This window comes from Alosa alosa, chromosome 15, assembly GCF_017589495.1.
Source record: "Alosa alosa isolate M-15738 ecotype Scorff River chromosome 15, AALO_Geno_1.1, whole genome shotgun sequence".
In the NCBI taxonomy this organism is placed as follows: Eukaryota; Metazoa; Chordata; class Actinopteri; order Clupeiformes; family Clupeidae; genus Alosa; species Alosa alosa.
In genome coordinates this window covers 4,072,908-4,092,143 of record NC_063203.1, presented here as the reverse complement: position 1 = coordinate 4,092,143, position 19,236 = coordinate 4,072,908, and the positions used below count along the sequence as shown (strand labels likewise).

At 45.3% G+C, this 19,236-nt stretch overlaps 2 protein-coding genes across 2 annotated transcripts in view; one reads left to right on the top strand and one right to left on the bottom strand.

Moving 5' to 3' along the window:
- The window catches only part of ptx3a (pentraxin 3, long a), a 6,802-nt gene extending 4,640 nt beyond the window's left edge, over window positions 1–2,162 (top strand). The window contains exon 3 of the mRNA XM_048264420.1: window positions 728–2,162. Within this exon, the coding sequence (XP_048120377.1) occupies window positions 728–1,365 (638 nt within the window). The 3' untranslated portion in view covers window positions 1,366–2,162. The remainder of the gene's footprint in view (window positions 1–727) is intronic.
- The window catches only part of veph1 (ventricular zone expressed PH domain-containing 1), a 76,642-nt gene extending 58,016 nt beyond the window's left edge, over window positions 1–18,626 (bottom strand). The window contains exons 1-4 of the mRNA XM_048264416.1: window positions 18,499–18,626; window positions 11,033–11,373; window positions 9,135–9,350; window positions 7,243–7,417 (exon numbers count right to left, since the gene is read on the bottom strand). Of these exons, the coding sequence (XP_048120373.1) occupies window positions 7,243–7,417; window positions 9,135–9,350; window positions 11,033–11,170 (529 nt within the window). The 5' untranslated portion in view covers window positions 11,171–11,373; window positions 18,499–18,626. The remainder of the gene's footprint in view (window positions 1–7,242; window positions 7,418–9,134; window positions 9,351–11,032; window positions 11,374–18,498) is intronic.
- Window positions 18,627–19,236: the final 610 nt, after the last annotated feature.

The following is a 19,236-nucleotide window of genomic DNA, read 5'->3' as shown; positions in this document are numbered from 1 at the left end:
AGTGGAGGATTAAGAAAAGTAAGGATGGTCTTCCCCTCCCACCCTGAGGCTGTAGCCTCCCTCTCTCCCCCACCTCACTATCTATCTCGCTCTCTGAGAAAAAAAGGGCTTGTATTGCAAGGGGAATCGCCAACAGTGCAATGAGATCACTGTCAATTGGAATTCATGCTAAATCAATTAAGCGCTCATTTGATGATCCGCAACTTCCGTGAAGCTTACATTCACCCGTGAGGAAATGTTCAACTAAAAGGTTGATCCCCCTCTGTCCCTGACAAATAAATGAGGTAATGACTGATAAGGGGTCCTAAAAGCAGAAATGTAACCGTGCCCTCTCCCCTGGACAACCCCCTCCTCCCTTCTTTCCCCCCCCCCCTCGTTCCGTCTCTCTTTAAACACTAAACATGGCCCCACAAGGGGTCATGCTGGCCTGGACGACACATTTCATCATCAAGGCTGAGCCGCTTCTTTTGGTGTGCTTTCTTTCTCTATAAAGTGGTGTTGTTACATGACTTATGGCACGAGCAGGACTGTACAGATTAGAATTACATAAGAAGAATTACAGTTTCACAACGCACTGACAAAGCCGCGGGCGACAAATGGTTGGCTAATAAGCACTGTGCTAGATGATGACCCCTTGTCTTTCTTTACTGCAATTATGTCACATAAGTCACTCTTTCCTTCTTTCTTTCTTTCTTCTTTCTTTTCTTTCTTTCTGCTGTTTCTTCAGGCTGCGACAGTGCTGTGTTCATCCCCATGCAGTCGGCTGAGACGTACGCCCAGCTGGAGCAGCGGAACGTGCGGATGAGCGCGCTGACCGTGTGTCTGTGGGCGCGGCCGACTCAGGCGCTCAACAAGACGGTGCTCTTCTCCTACGGCGGCGCCTGGAACCCCATCGACGTGCAGCTGGTGCTGAGCGGCCGCGGCGGCGCCCTCTTCACCGTGGGCGGCGAGGCGCACCTGGTGGAGGCGTCCAGCGTGGCGGAGGAGCGGCGCTGGACGCACCTGTGCGGTACGTGGAGCTCCGAGCAGGGCCTGGCCTCGCTGTGGGTGGACGGCCTGCAGGTGGCCAGCGCGCCCGGCGTCGCCGAGGGCAACGTCATCCCGGGCAGCGGCGTCCTGCAGCTGGGCCAGGAGGGAGCGCGCCAGCGACGGGGCACCATGCCCCTCGACGGCAAGGCGGTGGCGGCGGCGGCAGCCTTCACGGGGAAGATCACCGGCGTGAACGTCTGGGACCGCACGCTCAGCCAGGCGGAGATCTCCCAGCAGGCCAAGCGCAACGGGAGCACCTGCGGGAGCCTGGGGAACGTAGTGGCGTGGGGCGTCACTAAGATCGTCCTGCGGGGGGACGCCAAACTCATCTACTAAAATAAGCGCAAAAACACAGCACTGCCCCACTCCAGATTCCCCGACTCTTCTCACCACCGGGCAGCAACAACCCCCAATAACAACAATACCACTTGTCCTCCACAAGACCAAATGTTTCCCATTTAGGCAATCTATGGAGCATTCATACAGCCTTAGGAGATGAAACACTGATCAAACAACATTTACCAAAGAATGCACAGAGAGCGATGGAGGACAAGGATATGATAGAACAAAGAGTCGTTTGTGTACAGGCTTCTCTTTTCTTTTTTTTTCAGATGGTTTTGCTGAGAACCAGTTTACATGCTGCCATTGGAGGGACTTTTACTGTCTGTTACAGTGTAATTTTATTTCTATCATCTTCCATAACATCTTTAAAAACAAAAACTGTGTACTTTGAACTTTGTATTTATCAAAGCGTTGACCTGAATATAGATTCCATTTAATCTTTGTTGTATTTTCTTTAGTTTAATAGGTTGTTTTTTTATTTTTGTACATTTGAGTTGTTGAATCAAGTTGTTTTGAAAGTACTATATAAAATATTTGGCCATGGACAACTCTGCATAATATTCTCTATTTGACTTTTCTTCTTCTCAAAAACAGAAACACTGTTCACTTTTTGATAATATACCATGGAGAATGTTTACAGTCTTTTACATTTTTAAATAACAACTGTACTATATTGTAAATTGTTTTTTTGTTATGAATGAAACTGAATGTATACTGTACATAAATGTTTTGTTTATCTGTGATGGGTGAGCCTAAGGGGGATTTAATAAAGTTAAAGTGTCTTTACATTATTCTTCATCTTGTCTACCTTTGGTCTGTCCATAGCCAAAGCAGTACTGTAATACACAAAAGACACACACACACACACACACAGACACACACACACAAACACACACACACACTCAGGTTCCCTCGACATTTGGTGGCTGCGTCTCAGACTGTGTTGTCTAGGTGGCTATGCCGGTGGCATCCCAGCTGGTTCGACTGGAGGCCTGAGTGGAGAGATCTTACAGGCTGTTAGCATTAGCAGGTGGAGGGCAACATGGTGGCATTGTGGAGGAGATGTGGGACTAGTGAACAGGCCTAGTGTTTCACTGCACATGCTTCTCCTCACACTCCTGCAGTGAAAGTAGGTACTGGCTACTGGCTCTAGCATTTGGTATGACATGTGTTCACTGAAAGACATAAACCTGGTCATATACTCTCTCTCTCTCCTTCTTACATACACACACCCACACACACATACAGGCATAAAATATGACACATGACACACACAAATGAAATATGTCACAAAAAGTGTTAACGTCAGAAAGTTAACACCAGCTACAGCTCACCGTAAAAGTGTGCCATAAAACATTATGTGATTGGTGAGAGAAGAACTTCAGAGAGACCAGGGGTGGAGTACATTCTGTGTTCACTGAGGTCAAAGCCTCATTAAGTGCACACCTGGTAGGACAAAGGAGTGAGCAAAATAGGCTTGACCCTCCAAAAATAACAGCTAATTCTAGAATGGATTCAGCTCCAATCCAACCAGACGTATGCCTCAGGGTGCAGATTTGGACTTTAGAAACATTATCAAACTTTCAATCTGAAAAACAGGACACCATGAACAGTGCACGACCATGGACAGCTGAAGGTCCTCATAGCATATCCCAAGTATTTACCTGAGAAGGTGCTACCTCGCAGTTTGTCTTGCTAGCCCAAAAAATCGTTTCAAAAGTCTTCAAACCCATAATTGCTAACCACAACGACCTCGCTCGAACCCCATGACATCACTGTTTTTCCTGTTCAGGCAGGAAACCAGGGGTGAGAGGGGGGCCTGTAGGATGTGGCTCCCTGAGGAGGTGGTGGTGGTGGTAGTGATTAAATGTGTAGGGGCTTGGGGGAGCAGGGGTCGTCTGTGTGGTGCTAACGAGACAAAGAGAAGGGGAAACGAGGCCGATGTCAACGCAAATCCCATTTGGGAGATGGTTAAGAGCACATACAGTACCATGAAGAAATTGCTTTCTATAGTCTCTTTTAAGGCCTTAATGCAAGTTATATGGTCACCAAGACGCAAGAAGCCACAATTTATATTAAAAGATTCAACATATAACCTTCTGTTAACTTTGCAGATCATTGATGGAATATTCCACAATCATCATTTGAGTGTAATCATTTTTCATCTATAAGTGAATTATCAGTCGCATGGTATTTTTCTACCAGATTTATGTTTATGTATTTGGGAAAACTGGCTGTATTCTATTACGATAAAAAGAAACAGTAGTCAGCAACGTCCTGAGACTTTGAATAAAAGGTGTAGACTATCACAAGGCAATCAAGACACAACTGGACAGCATCAGAGTTTATTCTGGAAGGGTTCAGCCCCAAAATGTCTACAGCCTCTCATTTTAGCCATCCCGCTCCCTCGTCCATCAACAGCAATGACAGAGCTGGGTGAAAACGCTCTCCAGCGAAAACAATGGGGCTCCTCTGGTTTAAATCTCCTGCACAAGTTGGAGAGGCTCCAGTCTTTGGGCTTAAGGTCCCAAATACATCTCTCTCCTCCCTCACTCAAGGACGAGAAGGGGCCATATGGAACAAAGCAGTTGACGCGAGCGGTCAGCGGGGACGGGGAGGATTTTCGGCGAGCGTGCCAGCCAGCGAGGCATTCCAGTGAAGCTGACGAAGCTGTCAAGCGCCAACTCAAACGGTCATCCGACAAAACCCGACAGATTAGATTTACGCCACGGGGTGTGCAGCTGATGCTTTCGTGACGAGTTCTACATTACAAAATGTTTCGCAATAACACGATTTGCTCGTCCACCCGTTTTTTTCCCCAAGGAAAAACACATTATTTATACATCAGACCCCCAACTGGCATCAGAAGCAACAGCACATAAAGTCCCGCTCGGGTCTCTGCCAAGCATCTCTTGGCCGCCGCCGTGGCAGAACTAACATTTTGAAAACGTCACCCGGACGTGTTGGCAGGGCGCAGACTGAGGCTCTACACAACAAGGGAGGTGGGCGCTGTTAGCACTCGATCGCCCGACCCTGAGTCGATTGCTGAACAAATAAATGTCTGGGCTCCTCCATGCCATGTTCTAATCCACGGAGCAAAACAGAGGAGAGCAGAGAAGATGAAAGGAGGGGAGAGGAGAGGAAGAGAGGAGAGGAGGAGAGGAGGAGAGGAGAGGAGAGGAGGAGAGGAAGAGAGGAGAGGTAAGGAGAGGAGAGGAGAGGAGGAGAGGAATGGGTCTGGATACAGAGAGGGTGAGTGGTAGCGAATAAGGCTTGGGGTCCGTCTCCATCTCTGGAATAATGTCAACCAGGCCTCATTAGGCCTTGTCTAAAAGCCTTCAAAACAACCCCCCATCCCCTCAGTCAAAAGGGAAAGCAGCGTGGTGAGAGGTGCCATGCTGTGCTCCACTGTAACAGCCTCCATTTATGTTCACACAGCCTGTAGCCATTCAGGTCTTGGGCTCTTAAATGGCTCCCCAACTAATGTCCCTAACGAAGGCCACTAACAAGGCTCACTAACGAGGCATCCTGATGTGTTTCCTCAAAACAGTCGCTTTGATGCTTCTGGAAAGTTCTGTAAAGAAGGAAACGTGTGATGGAAAGACCCTAAACTCCACATTTTCATGACATGACCCAGACATGCCTTGGCAGCATCATCTATACCAAATGGCGAAAAATCTTCTGCGCCTACCGATGTTATCAGTGAGATGGTCTGCTCTTCGACACAGAACAGAGTCATGAGTGTCCTCCAGTCGACCTCCACCTAAAGCTGAACAAGCTGACCCAGAACCTGGGCTAAGAGAGCCCCTTCATTATGAGCAGTGTTTTGGCAGGCTATAGTATGACCATGCTACCTGACCTGAGCTGCAGCCACAGCCCCATCCCACTTCAACAATAGTAATAACGGCTCTATTGGCCAGATCTTTATCTTATGAAGGGCAACAGAATCTTCTGTGAAGAGGTATTTGAACAGCTGAAGGCTGAGGTGTACTTTGGCTGCAGTGAGAGGGGGAAGACACGAATAGTCAGCATAATTCTATATCACTCTGGACTCCATCAGCAACATACAAAAGATGAGTCCCAAGGCAATGGGAGCTTATGTAAGTCAAAGGTAAGGCAAAGTTAATGGCTATGCTTGACATCTTGATTTTATATCCACGTTTTAAGAAAACACACCTCACGAAGTAGGTCCGATTGCGATCCAGACATGTCATCTGTTATATATGGCATCTATATGAATTTGTAAATGAACTATCTATATAAAAAAAAAACACAATATGGAATTTCCAATGACGCCACTATCAGAGGACAAGCATTGGATGATCTCCCATTATGTAATATACTTGTTATCTGTTTTCTACAATCTGAGATTATTTCTCAAGGAGCCTCATCTAAAGTGATGATGAGGTATGAGGTAAGCAAACTAAATCAAATAAAGTATTACAAGACATTTATTAGTGAGTTACGTTGGAATGCACTCTATATGTCTCAAGAACATTGCTGATCATATTGATATGGGTGGATGAGCTGAAAAACATGTGCTCAACATTCTCCCAGCTGGGCTGTAGAAATGAACTGTAACAAATGGAAGTGAATTACAGCTACTGTAGATGTCTCCACAGATCCAGCCACAGCAGATGCTCACAGACCCTCCTAACCTCTGATAGCCATGCAGAACATCGGACATCCTTAACCTGCTCAACCCAATAGAAATATGTTTAGACAATAAAGCATGCTTTCCATCTTGGTACAGCAGAGGGGGTGGTGATACAAAACATGTAATTGAAATGTACTTTTAGTTAACAAGTAAAGACAAACTTCTGGTGTCATATCAGCTAACGTCATTAACTTGAACATTTGTAGCTTTCAAATTGTCAGTGCCATACTTGTGATATCAAGGCAACACTGATGGTTGACTGTGTGACTCTTGTGTTGACTCTGTGATTAAAGGATTATTAAAAACTAATCCCCAACCCATGGCTCTCCATATAGGCCAGGCTGTGTTCTCTCTGGTCCATAAGCATCACTAATGAAGAAGCATGTGGAAGGTGATGTTCCCCTCCAGCACTCCTTGAGTTGCTCTATATATTCACAATGCACTTTACACAAGTCACTAAATGCATGATTTCAAACCCTTTTTGAAATCATGTTGAAGTGACTGTGTTTGTGAATTCAGGGGGGTGCTAATTTAGTAGAGGCTTCCCTCACACTGCAGACCATCACAACACAAAACACCAGTGCTGGAACGGTTTAATTAGTTTAAACATAACTAAGAGAAGCCCCATATTGAACAGGGTGACCTCTGCCACCCCTCTAGTGAACCTGAGCTCTCCACTAATGGAGGAGCTAAACCAAAAACATGTCACTAAGGGGCATCAGGGCTCTTGAATTTCTTTCGATGTGTTGTGAGGTCGGCAAGGCAACAACACACTCACCTCCAGTTTGTCTGTGAGATTGTACTTCTCAGACAGCACATGGGGGCTCTGAACACCATTTAGACATAACACTCACCAGTACACACTCCGCATAGAACCAGCAGTTGGCTTCTTGCTAGTATTCAGTCAATCTACTAAGAGACTGAAAATTCTATGGACCCTTTCAAGAGTTCCATTATCAGCATCATAGTTGGCCCCACAAGACTTCCTTTTTAATGCAGAGGAAGTAGATTGGGGCCCAAATAGAATGTTCAAGCATTGTTTTTGTTTACCTTGTTGAAAGGGTCCATAAAAAATGGACACATCAGTGAATAGACTAATCCATTTAATCTTTGATATCAGGCTACTTCCTGGAAGACTCTTCCCTGTCTACAAGGAGGCAAGTTGGGGAGAGAACACAGGGCACCAGTCACCTGGTCACAGCAGTCCCTCTTACCGTCCAGCACACTGCAGGTGATGGCCTCAGTGTGTTCTGCCAAGAGTTCTGCTTTGGCAATAGCAGCCAGAGACAGGTAGCTGGACATGTTCCTGGAGAGCTCCCGGTTCCCCCGCTGCAAGAACCGCACTGCCACTGGAACCGCCAACGCCATCACCAGAGGCCGGTTATAGTTCTGCATTGATCAGACAAAGGTAGAAACCTCAAATGAAAATTACAACTCAGAGTTGACCTCTCAAGTAAAACTTTTGGATTGAGCAAAAACAAGATTGATTTGCACTGGTCTGCATGTGTTACTTAATGTTTAAAAGCACAAGCCATTCCATAACCAATCCAGAGCACTGTAGGTTTGCAGCACACATTACCACACATCACAAGGAGATCCTGTGCCTAGCTGGTGCTGTTCATATCAGGAACCTTCTCAATATGACTCTTTTTTTAAAGGTTACATCTGCCCTCCAGATGGTACTACATTAAGCGGGACAACAGGATAGCATAAGCCAAACAAATATCTGTGAGTACTGGTAGCGATAGTGTGTGCTCACTGCCTGGCAGAGAACATGGAAACATTTGAAAAGCTTTAGCGCCCTCCAGGGTGTAAAAGGAGAACATGTATGAACTGTATTAGCCTCTGCGGTTTTGTATCTCTAATACAGTAGTATGCAGCCAACACATGAAAACTCATCAAAAAAATAGGCTACTGGCAGATTATTAAGGCAACTAATAGGCAACAATAATATGACTAATGACTAATTTTAAACACCACCTGTCTCTAAGGAACAGATAAACAGAGTAATAACAGAGTTATAATCCTTGGCCACTACCTCACTGTGAGACTATGAGAATCTTTGTGACTGTGCAAAAAAACTTAAATGTGAATTTTACACTGATAAAATAGACACTTCAATGCCAGGCTTCTTGACAGATCAAAGGCCCTATCCGCAAATAGCTCAAAAGAATTCATGCATTAGACTGGAGGGGAAAAAAACACATCCTCCATCCAATTATGAATCAGTCTCCCTGGTTACCCAGCATGCATTTCTTCCATGTGTCTTAGCACCAGCTGAGGAGCTGAGGGGTAGATGTTACTATGAGGCAACAAGAGGCAAACACACAATGTTGTCTGCATGTGTGTGTGTGTCTGACTATGACAGGAAGAGAGGAAGAGTAAGAGAAAGAAAAAGAGAAAGAGAGAGAGAGAGAGAAAGAGAGAGAAAGGGGGAGGTTACGGACATAAGAGCTGTAAACTGTTGAAACTGGGAGACTTGACTATAAACACTTAGGTGGAGATTAGTGCTAATAGCTGCTGTCGTAGCTGTCAGGTCCTGTTTGAAGCGCTGAATGAAGCTTTTCTGTTCTCTCTCCAGCTACTTCTCATTAATCCTCACTGCCCATACTGCTGTCCAGCCAGCTGCTCTGAGCTCTTTGGAGAGGATCTAACACTTGCAGACATGGTGCATTTGTGGGAATGAGGAAACATTTTTGTAAGACTTTCTAGAGAGGGACAACATATTTAAGCAACTGAACTTCTGTGTAAGAAGAGTAAACCTCAGTGAGATCTGTATGCATATCTGCACTGGTGAGGTATAATTATTGTAGGATGACAACCGTAATTGTTGATTATTGTTGACTGATTGATAACAACAACACATTGTACATATGTACAAAACCCACAGGAACATGTATAGGTTATACGTTACAGTATAGTGAAGTGAGAGCAGTAACCTCACCCTGGCCTCAATGCCAAAGAATAAGGCTTGATGGTTTGGCTGTCAGAACACATACTGGATATAGCATCAGCGCTCTATCGCTGAATGTGGGTATATTTGCATGTGTGTGTGCCTATATGATTGTGGGCCTGTGTGTGTATTATCATAGGGGGTGATGCAGACCTGCAGGATGCAGCTGGTGATGTCCGAGGCAATCTTGGCGTGGGGCGTGTCCTCGTCCTTGCCCTGTGGCTGCAGATTGTGCTCCAGACACGACTCCCACAGCGACACCAGCGCCGCCCCGTGGCGCTCGATGGACTGGGTCTCTCGGATCGCCGTGGTGATGCGAGTGATACATATTTCCACCACCGCCTGATCATTGTCATTGGTCAGATAGTCCTGGAAGGGGCAAAACAGACATGTGAAAGAGCTGTAAGGTCAATATGTTTTATTTGTATTCATCCTTCATGTTATCAGGAGAGTCCTATTGAGATCTAAATCTCTTATTCACAGGAGCCCAGGATATATCTTGACAAAATCCACACAATGTTTAATATCTAGCTGTGACTGGAAATTCATTTGCCAGTGCCATATTTATAGGTTTTGAGCCAATTCTTGGAGTTGTTTAACCCAAATATCTAAACCAACGTTGATAAACTATGTTTGAAAACGTTTTGGTACAAAAGAATGTAGACTGAAGTCATGTGTACAAGATTTCTAGTTGGTTTTATGCCTATCAAAATCTAAAACAACCCCCAAACATCTCCAAGAACAGTAGTCTCCATGGTTTCATTCATCAGGAGAATTAACAGTCTAGAATATAAAACAGATAAACAGGAGTCAGGTTCCTCTTATCTCATAAACAACCTTATCCAACCATATACAGGTACTGTATACAATACATAACAAGAGTAAACATTAGATTAATACATAGGATTAGGTGTTATAATCATAATTATAACACCTAATAATAATAATAAAAGGCCGCTCATTAAAACAGTCTCTTACACAAATACCTACAAGATTACCTGTTGTAAATAATGCCAACCACAAATATGCCTTGATCATGCTAAAATAATGTTTTTTTATGTTTAATGTTTATATATTTTTTTCAATGCCATATAGTTCTCCTGGTGTAGCAATCATCATTAAAAAGCATAACTCTGAAACGAGGACACATACAGCCCTGGAGAATACAGCCTGTGTTATTGTGAAGAAAAATACCCCAGAGATACAATAATTTAAGATCACACACTCACAGAAAGAGAGAGAGAAACAGAGAGAAGGGAAAGAGAGAGGGATAGAGGAAGAGCAAGGAGAAAACTAGCACAACAGAACAAAGAGAAAAGCACAGAAGAGAGCTCTATACAGAATAACAAAATAGAGCTCTATACAGAATAACAGAACAGAGCTCTATACAGAATAACATACAGAACAGAGCTCTATACAGAATAACAGAACAGAGCTCTAGAATAACATACAGAACAGAGCTCTATACAGAATAGCATGCAGAACAGAGCTCTATACAGAATAACATACAGAACAGAGCTCTATACAGAATAACAGAACAGAGCTCTATACAGAATAGCATGCAGAACAGAGCTCTATACAGAATAACATACAGAACAGAGCTCTATACAGAATAACAGAACAGAGCTCTATACAGAATAACAGAACAGAGCTCTAGAATAACATCCAGAACAGAGCTCTATACAGAATAGCATGCAGAACAGAGCTCTATACAGGAGAACATACAGAACAGAGCTCTATACAGGAGAACATACAGAACAGAGCTCTATACAGAATAAAATGGAATCCTGCATACTGATTGAGGAGTGGTGCAGAATTGTGAGTCAATGTCAGCTTGCTCAGATTTGCTTCTACATTATGCAGTTCATTTCCCGTCCAACAGGGGGCAATACCTGAGAGTCTATAAAGACCTCTGATCACCTGAGGGCTCCTGTGCTGTCCAAGAGGAGGAGATGAAGAGCTGGGATGCTTATAAGAACACAGCTATCCTGAGGCAGGAACATTCCACTTCACAATCTCTCTACCACACAAACCTGCACCGCAGAACTTACCGGAGAGCAGGAGATGGCCTTGATCTGCTCCAGGGCCTCCGAGAGACAGTCCTCGATCTCGGCGTCCTCCAGGGAGAAGAGGTCTCCGGCGCGGGACAGGTCCCTCTGGCCCAGCACTAGGCTGAAGAGCTGGTGCATGCTGGGAGCGGCTCAGGCTGAGGCTGAGGCCGAGGCGCCGGTCAGCTCTGTGTCCGCTGCTGCTGCTGCTGCTGCTATGTCCGGTGCAGCTGGTTCTGATGGCCCCTGTGGCTCGAGCCGTCTCGGGCAGTCCGGCAGCATGCTCCGTCTGAGGGTGGAGGGCCGGCCACCCTGCTCCCACGCATCAGAGCCTCACCACACACCTGTGAGATCAGGAGAGCAGGGCGAGACCATTAATTAAAGGCAAAATAGGTCACTTGTCGAGGCAGTTATTTAAGAGTTTAACACAAACTAAAACCTTGTGTTCTTGAAAAATGGAACTGTGAATCCTAGGAATTTTTTGCTTGGACCATATCTTTAGGGACTGACGGAGGGTTAGCACGAATTGGTAGCCTTATGAGCCTTATCTGGCTATCTTAGCCTTTCACCACTCTACACAAGAGTCTAACTGCAGGCTGTTTCACTATCCCTCTGATCATCCTTAGCATTAGCACTCATTCCATCTCCAGTTTCATTCAGTTTACATTGGCCAACCCTGGGGAAACTGGTGTAAGACCAAAGCTTTCATTAAAAAAGACAGGTTCCAGTACAAATCAAAGGGACTGGTCTTAAGAACAAGTATGATGCGAATAATCTGTGATGTATAAGGAGACCCGTGAGGAGGAACGATGCCTCCCTTTTGCCTGGAGTCAGTGACTCATGAAGTGTCCTCACCCCTGAAAGGATGCGTGTGTGTGTGTGTGTGTGTGTGTGTGTGTGTGTGTGAATGAAGAACCCCTCTGCTCTAGCCCTCAGGCAGCCCTGCCTCCCTCCCTGTTAATCTGTAATGTGTGAAACCTTTCCCTTCCCACAAATATGTGATTCATTACAAAGAAGTCTAACAAAGACGGCTTTGAACAGCTGGTACGTAATGAGTGCACGTTCTTAGCACACAGCCTTTCCAATAGACCATAGCTTGCATTAGCATTTTGATGTTAAGCCTGCAGAGTCCAAGTGCCTTCACACTCAGAAATGTAGTAGTAAACAGCAGAAGGTGTGAAGAGGAAGCCGTCAGCACCATGACTGGGTTATCCTTTGACTGCATGGCAAAACTAATCAGTCATCCATTCTGTCCACACAACTCTAAAGATTCTACTAAGGTTGCCTATGGGCCAGGATGCCAATGGCTCCACAGCTGACCATTAACACTGTGGCTGAGGGGTTAACCACAGTGAAGCACTTTAGATCATGTATAGCAACCCTATTCTAGGCCAGTACTGGACTTGCCTTTGGGCTGTGGTGAATCGATTTTCACTAATTAAAAGGGTGGGAAAGTATTGATTATGTCTGATGCTCAGAGCAGTAAATTCCATCCACAGAGCTCTACATTGAGACAACAGATCTGACCCATGCACTATATAATCGACTCACTATGATGGGGCAACCCTCGAAAGTCGTACACTTCTGTTTTTCAAAACATGCGGCCACTATTAGGTGGTTGACAACATGAATCAGACATGGCATTCCTGGCCCAGTGAACCCCAGTGAGGCCATCAGCACTCGGGAGAGATCATATGAGTCCCATCATTCAGCACTGACCGCTATAAGGCCATGAGCCATTATCTGGACCATACGTCCTCATATTGCCACAGAGAGATCAGATTGGCAGCGCAGACTGGCATGTGTGCTCAGTTGGCACAGTGGCCCAGGAACTGAAGTGGTGTGCCCTGTGCTGTTATCTGAAATGAGGCCCTTCAGTAAATGCCAGTTCCTTGGTGCCCGTCACAGAGCACCATTCACGTCCTGCTGATACTGTGCCATTAACGTCTGACAACCAACTGGGAGAACGCCATTGTTAGCACGTAGCGTAGCACAGTCGAAACAGAGGCATATTCAGAGTAATCCCATCACAAAACACTGCACTATATTTATCCGTGTTGTTCACTGAAATCTTTCCTCCGGCCAAGTGGAGACATAAAAGGAGATATCATGACAGGTTCTGCGGCTGAGGGGGGTACTGACTGATCGCGTGGTTCTGATCCCAAGCTTCTGGCGAGTTGGCCAAAATGCTCTTATGGTGGGGTCAAATGAGGTTGGGCCAAGCCTTTGATCCGCACCACCAGACTTTTTGCTGGAAAGCAAAAAAGAGGGCACATCAGTGATGTCCCAGAATATGTTGGAGCCCCATGCTGTTATCACTGCAGGAGGGATGACGGGATACAGGACCAGAGACACACACACACACACACACACACACACACACACACACACACACACACACACACACACACACACACACTATGCGTATACTCATATACACAAGCTCACCAACACATACCCCCATCCATATCACACACACAAACACACAAACCGTTCTGCAATGCAGCAGCATTTAGAGAAAGCTGATCTTATCCAAACTCACTCCAGAGACCCTAAGGGGCTGGATGTAGGAGGAAAATCTATGATCATTTATTAATGACAGAGCATATTAATAAGCCTATAGTCCTACACCACTTGGTCTTTGGGATGAGAGCATCCTCAGCAATGCCTCGAGAGCTTCTTTCAGTCAGTGAGCACCAGTTTAGGCAGGGTCTCAGTCCCGTACCCCATGAGAGAGGCAGCCAACTGGACATTGGCGTTTGCCAGGTTGCGCAGGCAGCAGTGCCCTTTTGCTTTCAGCAAAATGTGCCAACGACCCTGTCCACACATTCCATGTCAACGCCATCGCTGGGATACGAAGGCTGAGAACGCCAAATGGTCCGTGCGAGACCGCTGTCCAAACACATACCATAAATACAAACCTATTGACTTTATGTGTGAAAGCACAACACATATACACAGTGCAGGTTCTAACGCCCCTCAACTCCATTTCATTAGAGGACTTTGGAATGGGTGATGAGGAGAAAGAGAGAGTGGGCCAATATAGGCACTCTAACTGAAGGACTACAACCTTGCCATTATATTCATATAGTTAAGATTTCTAAAAATAGAAACACACACTGAACACACGTGTGTAAACTCTCCAACTTACACCCTTGTATCTAACTAGTTCCCCTTACAGAGTCACAGTTTGTATGTGTTCATGGTCACTGTTATGACCATTTGCTATTGGTGTAATTCAGTTTTAAAATATGTAGCATACTAACTATCATTGGAATTCTAATGTAGGCTATATGAGTACTTTAAATGGTTCATTTAATTATAATGTTACTGCAGTAAAGCACTTGCCAAGAACCACAATCATAACCATAACAGGTGCGGACACAAACAGAGGCAAACCCATAAAAAAAAGACACACTGCCTAATGGCCTTTGTGTCCACCGCCTGTCTACTGTGCAGGAGGGGGGAAAACACAGCTATTCAGCGCTTAAACAATCAGCCAGTTACAATTTATCACTGGGTCCCAGCTCAGCAATCTCAGGAATGCAGCCCTCAGCGACACAATGAGCACTGCAAGGAGAGAAAGGGAGAGGGAGAGAGAGAGGGAGGGAGAGAGAGGGATTGAGAGAGGGAGAGAGAGAGAGTACCTGGTCATCTGACCCTCTCCAGAGAGGAACCAGACCTGTTCGGCAGACACAGTCCCAGGAGCAGAGCCTCATGAGGGGCTGTGCTGGGGCAGGAGAGAGGGGGTGTTCAGGGACCACAGAGTGACACTGAGAGCGGTGTTAAGTCATGGACAGTTTTCAGCTGGCCAGAGAGAGAGAGAGAGAGAAAATACCAGGTGGTAAAAGAGTGTGGAGGAGCGACAGATGGAGAGAGTGTGAATAAGAAAACGAAGCCTTTTGTGCTTGTTCATCTTGCCTACCTGGTTAATGGGCACCTGCTGTGCATTGCTCCCCTAGACCTGCCCCATCTCTCTCTCTCTCTCTCTCTCTCTCTCTCTCTCTCTCTCTCTCTCTCTCTCATACACACACACCACACACACACACTCCCTCGTTCTCACTTGCACTCTCCCTCTCATTTTCTCTCTTTCTCTCTCTCTCCCTTGCTCTCTCTCTCTCTCTTTTCTCAACTGTCTTTCTATGTGTCTGTCTGGATCTCTGTCCCTCTCTTTTATCTGCCTGTGTATCCGTCTCCCTTTTTTTCTTCCCCTGGCTGTCTGTTAGCCTCTCTGTCTTTGTCCGCGTCCACGTCCCTGGTCAGCTCCCCTGCCCCAGAGCGGCTCCTAACTCCGCGCACACTCTGCACAAGCTGTCCCTGAGCCAAGTGGGAAAGTGTTGCGCCTCGGCCTCTCATTCATTCGGCCAGTCAAAGGGGGCTTTGTCCAGACGGGCTGGGGTTTTGCTGGGGAGGTGACTGGGATGTGTGTGTGTGTGGGGGGGTCTGTGTGCCGTTCAAAAGAGGCTTTACCATAACAATCCGAATATTCAGTGCGGCACTAATGAGCCAGATAAATCCAACCCAGCCCAGAGTCACCCCCATCAGCCACGTCCACCCCAGTTTACTCGCGCAGGTCCACCGTGTGCTGCACAAGGGCACACAGCGAGACACAAAGAGGAGGACACCTTTAGCTTGATATCAGTAGTCCAGATAAACCCAATATAAAGGAGCTTCCAATTTTATGGTCCAACTTAGCAATGTAGCAATACAAACTGTATACAAACAACAACATACACTGCAGTTATCTATAAACTGCAAACTCTAGATATCTTCAGGTCTTCTCTGTCTATTTTTGCTGTTTGCTCATGAATGATGCATGAAAGTAAAAATGAAACTGCTAATCCAAGAACCAAAATTGCCTGAAGTGTTTTGACCATGGGATCAGGTAAGACTGAAGCATTTGGAAGTGATAAAGCACAAAGGGAAAGTCATTTATCAGCACTGGCTGCCAAACTGTTCCAGCATGCACTACTCTGCTATTTCATATCTCGTAAGTCACATCTCCCATCTGACTTTCCCAGTAGAGCAGTGCCACAGTGGCATTCCATGTCAGCAGGCTGAGCATACCACATGCATACTCAGCTCGGAGTACCCAGAAGCTATCTGTCCAGGAATGCACACGCCATGTTATGAAAGAAAAAAAAAAAACCACAACTTGCAGTTAAACTACAGAAATGAAATGAGTAAATGTAAACACCTTCCTGCATCATGGACTGCACTCCAGCAGCAGCAATGATTGTGTGTGGTAGGTACATTATTAATATGCTGCATCAGAGCTGCTCTTTTCCCATAAGAGAGGAGACAGGATCAGTGAGGAGGCTGTGTCAGGCTTGCCTAGCTTCTGAGGAGCCCAGCGAAGAACATTTCTCTGCCACTCTGCAGTGACCCAAATCCCCATAGTCCAAGCTTTCTCTCTCTCTCTCTCTCTCTCTCTCTCTCTCTCTCACTGTCTCCTCTCTCTCACACACACACACACACACTCTCCCTCTCTGACACACACTCTCTAACATACTCTCTCAATCTCAAGTTTTTTTTTCAAAGCATTTATGTGATCTGTGAGCTATTTCTCCTTAGGTTCTGGGTGCCTGACAGGCACACACACACACACACACACACACACACACACAAACAAGGCTGAAAGAGACAGAGAGAGAGAGGGAGGGAGAGAGAGAGGGAGAGAGAGAGAGGGAGAGAGAGAATGACACAGAAAAAAATGTTTTCCTTTCCTCCATTTCCTCTGCCATCCAGCCAGCCAGGCAGCTGTGCGTATGAGCACACCAGGAGGCAAAGATAAAAACAGACTGGAGGTCACGGCAGAAACAGAGCGGAAGCAGGGAAGAACAAAGGAGGTGCCCTTCAGAAAACTGGCCCATTTACCCACTGGAGGTAGAGGCATCGGTGCCTGTCTTTTTATGTGTACACACACACAGACAAAGAGAGGAGGAGAAATGGAGGGAGGGAGAGAGTGAGCACTAAAGAGAGAGAGTAGAATAGACAGACTAATTTGGCACAAGTCATGCATACACAAACTACTAAAAAGAGGCTCGCTTACATCACAACAGCTTTCTAGGGAGTCCATACACTGAGACAGATCAGGCTGAGAGAGCTCATGTTCTTAAGATCATAAGAGATTGTGATGTGATGTGATACTGTATGTATGGAGTATGTGAAGTTAAGTCTACAGGAAATGCTACTCAGGTTTATGTTTAGGTGACTTTAGGTTCTGTCTGTTCATTTGAATATTTGCACCTGTGCTCTATCTCAAGCAAGATTGCAGGTGCCTTGCTGGTGCTGGCCGTGAAAACAATGCATCAACTGAACTTCCACACATCCAGAGAGAGAGAAGAGAGAGAGAGAGAGAGAGAGAGAGAGAGAGAAACTGCAGTCCCATTAGAATATTAATACTTAATGCTGAGGGTTTAACAAATGCTCTGAATTCTTGAAGAATGCTGTTAAACCTAAAAGCTGAATCAGGTTTTGTCCTCTCTAGAGGTAGGGTGCACTTGAGAGGTGGGTGCATTTGAAAAGAACGTCGTCTTATGAAACTGCATGACCTTCTGCTGCCCTTAAAGGAATGTGGAGCCACCATAAAGGCATGTAGTCGAGAGTACAAGATCAACATTTTTTTGTTCACCAACGGTGATGTCACATGTGCGGATGGCGCGAGGTTCATTCCACGGTTCGGACACGACTGCCAAAGCACTGTGCCTCAGGGAGAAAGCAGTAGCCTTACAATCGCAGTCAAATAAACATTGCGTGATCATCTTGCACTGCATGTCTCTCTGTGTAAATAAACACAGACTGGGATGCAACGATCAACACATTAATTAGAAAGTTATTTGGCCCATTTATAAGTCTCTTGGTCATTGCAAATGTACAATTAGCCTGAATGACAACAGGACAGAAGTTCTCAATATAGTAAGCAGGCTATCTAATATTGTTACTGAATAAGCAAAATACTTAAAGCAACTCTAAAAATGAACTTCTGCACAAGAGCATTGCGCGTCCAATATGTTTTAATCCTTTGACAGAGCAATACTAGTTCAGTTAGGTTAGCCTACTAATTGAGTGTCTATCCTGATCTTTTCAATGATCATCAAGTCATCAACATGAGTGAAGCGTATTCAGTCCAAATATGTAGGGATAATTTGCGCGTGCATTCAAGTTCATCCATGAGCAGAGGAAGCGCAAATAGGGAGCGATGTCTAATTGTGTTATTGCTTACGCAAGGAAATGAACCACGACTCTAATACAACAACCAACAACACATCTAAACGTCGCACTCAGAATACGTGGTGAGGGAGCACGCAGCCAGAAAGATCATTACACCCTGTCGCGGAGAATAACTTTGCTATGGCACTGATGATGGTTGGTTATTGACACAATTCCATGGCACGGGAACGGCCAGCACAGCGCATCATTTCAAGAACGATTCTACACTCCCCGTTAAATATTTGAGAGACACTCACCCTTTGTACTGTATCCTAGTAATCTTGTTTCTGATATTCGTTCAAAAATCCCTCCATTTCATTCTGAAATACTGAAAACCAAGGGATTCGCTCGCAGTTCCAACTTGTCCCACAGGATGTGTTTCTTGTTATAGTAGCCTGTCCTAACGTGTGTAGCACGCCACCCAGTGGCACATCTTTATATGGCGCTAAGCAACAGGTGCAGCCCATCCGCACGCAATATGGTAGATATGGAATGTATCATTATTTGTCACTTGCAGGTATGTTGCCATTATGTCACCGATAGACGGGGAAAACTTTACTTTTGCACCTAAAGCTTCAAAGATTTAGTGTATTGTTTTGGATTTTTACCCACCAGCACTGATAACTTTGACCCACAACAGCACACACAGTTGTGATGAGTGATATTATTAATATGTAGCCTACTGGCTGTCCTGTCCTGAGTCAGGTGTAACGGACATGGTAAAATTGCGATAGGAAACCACGTAAATGGCCTAATGTCGTGCTCTGGTGGTTTAAGAGGGGATTGCACCTCGTTACTTTTATGCAGGCTACCTATTTTGGCATTGTTTAACCAGGTCTCATAATTTAACTCAATATTATCATTTACACATACAAGATTCTTATAAATATTGCAATTTTAGAAATGCATCTGAACGTGGCTAATATCTTTATTTGACATTTCCTGCCAGTTATTATAGGCTAGAAGATGTAAACATCAGTCTGAACTGATTCTGA